At 39.8% G+C, this 8,808-nt stretch overlaps 1 protein-coding gene across 1 annotated transcript; it reads left to right on the top strand.

Moving 5' to 3' along the window:
- The first annotated feature begins 218 nt into the window (after nucleotides 1–218).
- Nucleotides 219–3,182, top strand: LOC113161305. Its single transcript, XM_026358814.1, has 4 exons — nucleotides 219–534; nucleotides 678–759; nucleotides 911–1,249; nucleotides 1,338–3,182. Exons 2-4 carry the CDS (start codon nucleotides 699–701, stop codon nucleotides 1,727–1,729), a joined length of 792 nt encoding a protein of 263 aa, XP_026214599.1. The 5' UTR covers nucleotides 219–534; nucleotides 678–698; the 3' UTR covers nucleotides 1,730–3,182.
- The last annotated feature ends 5,626 nt before the right edge of the window (nucleotides 3,183–8,808 follow it).

The raw sequence follows: 8,808 nt of genomic DNA, 5'->3' as shown, positions 1-8,808 counted from the left end.
TTTTCCACCACTGCTTTAATAAAACTGGCTAAAAAACTACAACATACGACAAAATCCTCAACCGAGAGCGACTCCTCCTAACGTAACATGTTGCATGTGTTTCCCCCGTGGGTAGTGCCATGGGGAGTTTGAACAACAAATGATGAGCTCATGGCAGTCATCTCTGTGAACGCAGCGAAATGAAGCAACAAGACCAACATCAAAGGCAGTCATACAAGTGTTCGCTTGTGACAGCTTCAACGGCTTCATGAATAGGTCCTCACTCCCGCCATTGAGTTTCTTTCACTTTCTGTGTTTCTCTCGCACGCACACGCTCCCTATCACACACAAGACATCACCCTTCCCCTTGTTGTTCAAGTTCCAGCACGCGCTCCGCAGTGAAAAGATTTCACGGCAATTCCAGCTCACAGTTCTCTAATGATTAACATTCTGCACTTAAGCAACAGTCTTAAGGAAGATACGTGTGCACAGGACCACTATAAGGAGACTACAGTCACCAGAGAGGCGCCGGAGAGAAGCATCAATTCTCTAAAGGTCAGTTACGCTCAAATATAAAATTTAAACATGATCGATGTGAAACAATATGGTGGTGAATCAGTCTGGTATGATGAAGGTTTCATCGTGCCCGTAGAAATGTTGTATCTCTTGCTTTAATGTGATTGGTCTCTGTGTTACAGTGACATGTAAAAGAGCTGATTATGGGGTTCACAGCACTGAATATATTTTGGCTTGTACCTGCTTTCACTCTCACAATGCAAGGTAAGTGAAAGTGTTTTAAACAGGTTTAAACTCATTTTTAGCAGATATATATTTTAAAGGAAAGTCCCAAATCTGTTGCAGACCAGTGGGGGAATGCATGCAAAAGAACGAGGTGGTTCAATTGTACAAATAACTGTTTCTGTGTCTACAGAGATGGTGACACTCAATGTGAGTCCCCAGATCACTGCAGAGGATGGCAAACCAGTTAGTCTACAGTGCAACGTATCCTCCAAGTCTCCGGACAAACTCCAAATCAAATATATGGAGTGGTCCCAAAACCAAACAAAAACAACCTTATGTTCTGTGGACAGCGAAGGAGAAATGACTACAGATAAAAGCAGCACCATGAGTGATTTCCGATGCGAATACAACAACAACCAGCTGTCCCTGATCTTTCAAAAAGTGGAGCCCATGGAGATTGGAAGCTACAGGTGCAAACTGCGGTCCAACCAGGGAGCAACACATGTATATTCAAGGCTGGAATTAGACGGTCAGTCTCTGTTATATTCTTCTTATTCTTATATTCTTATTTTTGCACATTAACAACATTTCAAAACTCTTCTCCGGTTTCCACTCAGAATGCTGTGTGATCGCTGAGGGCCATTTAACAAGTCTTGGTCCTGGCTGCACTTTCAAACACGTCTACCCAGACGGAGAAGTGCACTGGTTTCGCGGCTCCCACCGTGTCTCGGATGAGCCTCTGGAGCACCTCACCACGAAAAGTGTTGAGGAGGGGGGTTGGCTGACCATTTCCAGCTATCTGGACCGGAAAAGTTCAGACGTGCTCTACAACTGTTCCTTGAAGAGCACCAAATCTGGCAGATACATTGCAAGTGCTTTGGTTCACAATCCTAACGCCAGGTTCCTGGGCGCCAGGGGACATGCATCTCCTTTATTGTACAACAGTGAAGTCGCAGCAGTGAGGACAGTTTTGTATATTTCAGTCTTACTTGCTTTTACAGTGAAATAATAAAATTTCCACATCACATCATGGACTGTGATAAGACATCAGGTTAAAACACTGATTAAGAACAAAGAGCTACAGTGCGGTACTTAGATTTAATGCCCTCAGTTAGTCTCGTGTGGTTCAAGGTTCATTATTGTTCCTGTTCACTCTATGCTAAAGTAAACAAGGAAATTACAGACACATCTGTTGAAAGGTGTGTCCCCCATGTGCACACGGCAGTTTACGAGTGACTGCTGTGTGAATGTACACATTCTGCAAGAGCATCGTGAAAAGAAATTCTGTGCTAAACGCATGCCTCAGCCTATGATGTAAATGTGATGTAAATCCCCTTCAGAAACACTGATGTCATTGTGTTGGAAAAATCAAAAAGCTGGACATATGAGGTCTGACATGCAACAGCTCTGTGGTTTATGATTGGATGCTGCCCTCTACTGGACTAGTAGACTTCATTTACTTCAAGTATACCCAGGCAGACGGATTCTATTTGTTTGCATAGCAAGTCATTTTCAAAACTGTCCACTGTGATGTAAATTGATAATTAAGAGACTGATGGGGAAACAGAAGGAATATTGGTGTTTGCTGAAATCTTAGAGAACTGGGCAATTAGCCCAATGGCTAAAAGGGCTACATACTTCTAGAAATAAGTAATAATAATGTTTTGTAATTGTTTTTTGTGAACTAATCCTTTAAAACTAATATCATAAAAAAGAGACAGTGAACTGATGACAGAGCAGTGAAAACTTCTAGCTTGTACACAAATTCAAAATCTGATTTTAATTTAGCCAGAGTCCTTCTCACAGAACGCATTAGACAGGTACAGTTTGTCCTTTTCATCCGTTTTCAGCTTTCAGTGTGCACCCTTGTGCAGACAAGTTGTTGGAGAGCCTTCTATAGTCAGAATGACTCTTTCCTAATGGTGTCACCAAGTCAGCACCACGCTGAGCTTTTAGCAGGCTGCAGCTGAGAGCCCAATGAATACGAAGTCACCTTGAGTGCAGGGATGCATGCTGACACTGATCACACACACACACACACACACACACACACAAATATGCAGATAAGCTGCACTGAGTACTTTTGCATCATTGTTTTTAATGTGTATATAAATATATAACTTTTAAATACCTCTGTAATTTAGCCTCTGAATAAGACATTGATGTGATACAAGCGTAAACACTGCTTACAGGCATGTTTTTAAATTTCTTGTATGTGTATATAATCTGTAATTCCTGCTGGTTGCAGGACAGTGCATGTTTCAATAAATCATTGGGAGTTCTTTTTATTTTTTAAAGCAGTCATCAGTTTTCTGAAAACTGTACATCTTCACACGTTTTGGCACTTTGAAAATGGACCTCAGAATATTCCTATGTTTTGTTTATCATTTGTTTTTATATATTTTGTAAACTATGCTGACATTGATGTTTTCAAAAATAAATAATGTTGAGTCTTTAAATAAGACATTTGTCAATGATTTGCTGTAATTTCAATAATAGAACCTCAGATAAATGTATAATCAGGAAAGGATTCAAGCATCTCATTGCATTATTATCTTGTCTTGTACACTCCAATCCAAAAGTATTGGAACAGAGAGGCCAGTTCCTTTATTTTTACTGTAGACTGAGGTTTAACATCAAAAGATAAATATGAGAGAGAAGAGATCGACATTTCAGCTTTTATTTTCAGGTGTTTATGTCTGGATCTAATGCAACAGTTACAACTAGAAAAATCTTTATGCATTTGTCTATTGTATGTATAGATACATGTATCCGTTCTTCATGTCATCGCCTCATAGCCATGTGTTCCAATTTGTTTTCAACAAGTATTCAACGTTATCTCGGATAAAACTAAAATATTTTCTTCATGTTTTTAATCTGCTCAACTAAATCTTTCTATTTATCTGTGCTTGGTTTTATGTCCTGTGTCCATTTTTGTTTCTACTTTCTAAGAGCTTGTGCTTATAAAGCATTAAGAAGATATTTGTCTTTTTGCGCCACTGTTTAAGAAGACACCTGCCCCAGTAAAATAAACCACTTAGAAATCCCTTATATTTCCATTTTCACATATAGTAACTCCAGGATGATTTCACAAATTGACATGATCAGAATTTGAGATACATTTTTAAGGACTTCTGGTTAACTTTGGTTCAGGCTGACGTAGATAACAAGTACTCAGGAAAAAAAAGGAAATTCTAGCTCCATCTACTGATGAAGATATGTAATATGATCAAAACTCTGCAGTGGCTACTTTATGGACCTGGTGATGAGATCGTATTGTCGACTCAGCTCATATCTCAAATATTGCAGTAAACAAATATTTTCTACTGCAAATAACAGCATATTGTTTTTTATTTATTACTGAGATAACAAACAGCATCAGCTCATTTGTACTTGTAACATCTACTTTAGGCCACAAGAGGGCTCAGGTCCTTTACCAGAAGCTTGGCAGCATGGGTCCTGTGAGGTATGGTAGCTGTTCCTAGGACTTTTAAGGTGTTTTACTGCTGGAGCAACTCTCCCTGTTGTTGTTGTTGTTGTTGTTGTTTTACCACAGGGACCTGGGTAGTCTAGCTCTAACTCTCAGCCCTTGGCTCAGGCTCAGGCTTGCTACATCTATCACTAGAACATATTTTATTTGTACACCCCCACTACATACGGTCAGTTAGCCATATACTAATACTCTATGTTATGTTGCATAATTACAAGTGACATTGTTTTGTTGGTGTTTAACTGACGAGCAGGATTTACACAGGAAATCCAGGAAACATGCATCTAGTTCCTGCAGGTCGGCCCTGTTGCTTTATTATACATAATCGCTCAATGTTTGAAGTTTGCTTCTGGGCAAAGTACACAGCAGGGAGGTTTACAGTCTATTCACTGAGGTGTGAGCGTATACAGGTCAAGTTCCCATGGTAACTGAAAGGTGCCTTGCTGTGTGTTCATCTGAGTGTGTGTCGGACCAATTATCCCCATGTGTTGTTATCTTCTCCCTGAGAGGTTTACATTATTACCCTCACAGCCTGGTCGGTGGTCAGGTGAGTGTTCACAGATGATTATATCATACACAAGAGCAGAGGGAGGGGTGGTGGGGTGTAGCGTTCAAAAGAGACAAGATAAGAAACTGACTGAGTGACACACAGGATGGACAGAGGGGGCAGAGAGGGGGGAGCGGGGAGGGAGAGGGAGAGGGAGAGAGAGAGACACAGGCACAGAAAGAGGAGATAAAAGCCAGATTCTGTCAACAAACAGCAGAGATTTATGTGAAGCACTGATAGGCTGTTACCTAACGTTACGGTAAATGGGAGCCGGCGTGGGATTAATTGCCCCAAGAGCCGAGGTACACAGGAATCAGTGTTGTTGTGACAGCTGTGCCTCCGTCTCTATACAATTCACTGTGTGCTCTCTGGCTACAACAAGTCTACAACGCTCTGCTAATCATTTTAGTTCCTGCTGATTCTGCTTTGTGCACGTTTTAGAAAATGCATCATCAAGTTTTAACATTACAACACTTTTTACAGCCTGCAGCACTGATTCCTGTTAGTTCTCTATTAAAATGAAGTCAGTATATTTGTTTACTTAAATAGAAGCAGCCATGCCACACTATAAATACATGGCATTGAGTATTAAGTGGTGCTTTTAAAATATGACAAAATTGGATTATATTCTAAAAATCTAAAATAAAAATGTTATTGGCCAATATTTGATGTATTGATTACATAAACAGAAGCTATTCGATATCGCCGTGTATTAAATGACCATGTGAAAACCATGTCGTTCTTTAACTTTATTATTTTATTATATTACTTATATTAATGGATCGTTATTACTGAAGCATCAATAATTAAATTGTACTTAAATGTCGGTGAACGTTTCACCTTCTGACTGACTGGCTGGTAAAGCTTCGAGTTGTTGTTTCACCTGGGGTTCATGTGTGTCACTGAGACCACCTGAGACCAGTTCTGCACTGGTCTGACTGACTGTGAAACCAGCCTGGAGAGTGGCTCAAGTGCTTTTTCAAGTACTCATCCAACCCTAGCTGTTGATGAGTTTATTTAAGAATAATAGACAGAGGTAAAAAGCATGAAATGGAAACATTCAAGTCAAGTATAATCGTACCAACGTACAAGCAGAAGCACATTTACATGAGTTACTGTAGTTTGTAGTTTGTTTCCCTCTATCACTAAAAACAGCTACATGGTGTCGCAGTTTAATCTCCCAAACTGCTCCAGTTTACACAGTACACACACACACACACACACACACACACACACACACACACACACACACACACACACACACACACACACACACACACACACACAAACAAACACACACTGTATTTACTTGTAGGTCACAGCTGCAAATAAAGCAGTGGTGACTGTAACACTAAATGCACAATAATGTGTGTGTACATCCAGACTGAGGACTGACACTGAGGTTTAATTAAACACTTCATCCCTCCTCTGCACTATGAACATTATATAACAGCTCAGAAAGCAACAGTGACTTAAACATTTCCAACACTGCAACACTGACTTCATTTTAATCGTGTCCTGTTATCCCTCTAGGTTTTGTTTGGTCAGTCTTCACTCAGACTCCCGAAAAGCTGCTTTACATAATAGATGTTGCTTTGTAGAGATCAATACATGAATAACCCATAGGAAGGTTGAGCTGTGCCTCTACGTTACAGTGTTAAACGCCTAAATAGAAGCAAACATCAATTTCTGCTCTTAAGACATGCGCCAGTGTTGATGACCCAGTTTTTCACTGTAGTCACAAACCAGCAGCAAAGACTGTAACATAAATGAAAAATGAACCTGTTTGTCTGAAGACAGTGTCTGTTGAAAGCCTCACAACAATCACAGCGTAAGTATTGGGTGTAAAGAGGACACTGAATAAGAAAGACACCAACATATTTGTGTTGTGATGGAAAATGCTTGTACAGTATACTCACCGTTTAAGTGCTGCAGTTTTCACTTTTATCAAGACACAAAACCTGAAAGTTGTTGGAAATTACACATTTGATCTCCTTGTGAGGTTCATTCCCCTCCTTCATCCGTCCAACGAAGATGTAAGTGAGGACAGCATATGGCAAGAAGTCATTCAATGCCCAAGGCGCAGAGCCCATATGTGACATTTTCTATTTTTCTCCCAGTACGTCTTATGGAGAGCTTTATAGTGAAAATACAAGTGGCTTAAAGCTAGAATACAAGAATGGGAATTCTCCAACAGCACACATGTGAGGCAGGTCACTATAAAGAAGCGATCCACCTCTGCAAGGCCCATGCGTTGCTCTACTCTGCACATTTAACCCTCCTGGCTTTATTCTTACAAGGACGCTTTACACCTACACTAGTTTGTGCAGCAGCCAAGCGTCCTTGTGTGTGTTTGTGTGTATTTTGTGTAAATGTATGCATCCCTAGCCTTGATTGCTCTAGAAGACCATATCTAGTTAGAAACTTAACCTCTTACCCTCTTACTTTATTCATATTGTGTGTATTGTGTTGAATTTGTGTATTAACAATGTTTTATTAAATTGCTTTGTCAAACAATGTAGATTTAAAAATAAAAGAAATTTAATACAAATACTACTCAAAACTAACTAACTAAGTTGTCCTTTGTATATTTTTCAGCTGTTATTCCTTTTCTTTTGCACATTGTAATACCATAGGACTGTGTGCTCTAACAGCATGCTCACAGATATTGTGTTAGAAATGTCCTGCACACCTGTTTCACATCTGCACACGTCTTGTTTCTTCAATTATGATCAGTCTGTACAGACTCACACTGTCGAGTAGCAAAACTACTAAATGAGACACCAGTAACGTTAGCTACATCTGTCCTGCTGTGGAGTGGACACTCTTGCAGCAGATCTGCTTCATATGATGTTGATGCTTTGGTTTCCACACGTATTTTATTAGTGCATACATACTGTTTCAAGCCTGTTTGACTCTGGGTCAATAAAGCTCTGTCTGCTCTACGTCTTATGTAACGCAGAGTCTCTGTAGGAGTGAAATTCTCTCTAGGTAGTACATCAACAGGCTGTGTAGTGTCTCACGTCAACGCATGATCTCCATCTTCTCTGTCTGTTCTCTGTTTATTAATAATGTTTCTACTCAGACAGCTTTACATTACCTTCCACTCCTTCAGTTCACTGCCACCACTTATGTCTACGTGTGATCATGTAACCTGGAGCATTCAAGTAACACCTGGCACCTGTCCAACAAACTGGCAAACGTCCACTCCACATTTCCAGTTATTCTAGTAATTGCTGCCTCCCTATGACTCGTGATGAAAGGACTCTTACTTATATGATGACTCACCCTTAGCAAAAGCTTTAATTGGATATCCCCTCGACACGGCTGCTAAATGAATGCAGCCATCACATTCTCACTTCAAAAGGAAAGCTATTAGAAACAGTAACGAGCCACACAACAGAGGCTGCTACTCTTGTGTATATCTCTAATCATCAGGGCAGGAAGAATTTGAACCATTTAGGAAAAAGAAAGTACAATGAATTGAATGTTGAATGAAAACAGTGACACTGAAGGTGATGAAAAATCGAATGGAAAAGACACTGGGACAAGGGCAAAGGCAGAACCCCAGACAAAGTCTTCTTTGCAAACACATACTAGATCATCATCAGTAGATCTGATTTCATTTAAGGTCCTGCGTTTATAATGTTCTGTGTTTTACAGATGTATTTGCACCCAAGTATCAGTGATGCATTTCCTAGCCTTACCCCTTCCAATCTAATGTTCAATAGATCTTTATCATTTCTGAACATGTTGCGATTTTCCAGATAAAAGTGGATCTGATCTACAGATATTGTATAGCTCATGTTGTTTTTAAAATATTCCAAACTAGGTCGTTGAGTGAAATGGTGCATTTGGATCGCATTCACATCCTGTGATAGTTGTTGAGTCACAGCTCAGTATTCGGCACCCATACACAAAGCAAATACAAAACACGCCACATCTTCAGCCAGGAAATGTAACACCAACGCAAAATTATTCATCTGTCCTTCTTGTAATACTTGGTAATATCAGAATAAAATGAAAACTTTGAATGTGGAGTTTACTGTGA

This window comes from Anabas testudineus, chromosome 1 (assembly GCF_900324465.2).
Source record: "Anabas testudineus chromosome 1, fAnaTes1.2, whole genome shotgun sequence".
Lineage (NCBI taxonomy): Eukaryota > Metazoa > Chordata > Actinopteri > Anabantiformes > Anabantidae > Anabas > Anabas testudineus.
The sequence above is the reverse complement of the archived record's forward strand: the minus strand, read 5'-3'. Positions and strand labels throughout refer to the sequence as shown.

Excerpts from the sequence above, each read along its gene's own strand:
- LOC113161305 (XM_026358814.1), top strand. The coding sequence starts at position 699 with ATGGGGTTCACAGCACTGAATATATTTTGGCTTGTACCTGCTTTCACT. Across the intron at positions 760-910 it reads TTTCACTCTCACAATGCAAG|AGATGGTGACACTCAATGTG; the intron begins GTAAGTGAAAGT and ends CTGTGTCTACAG. Across the intron at positions 1,250-1,337 it reads TTCAAGGCTGGAATTAGACG|AATGCTGTGTGATCGCTGAG; the intron begins GTCAGTCTCTGT and ends GTTTCCACTCAG.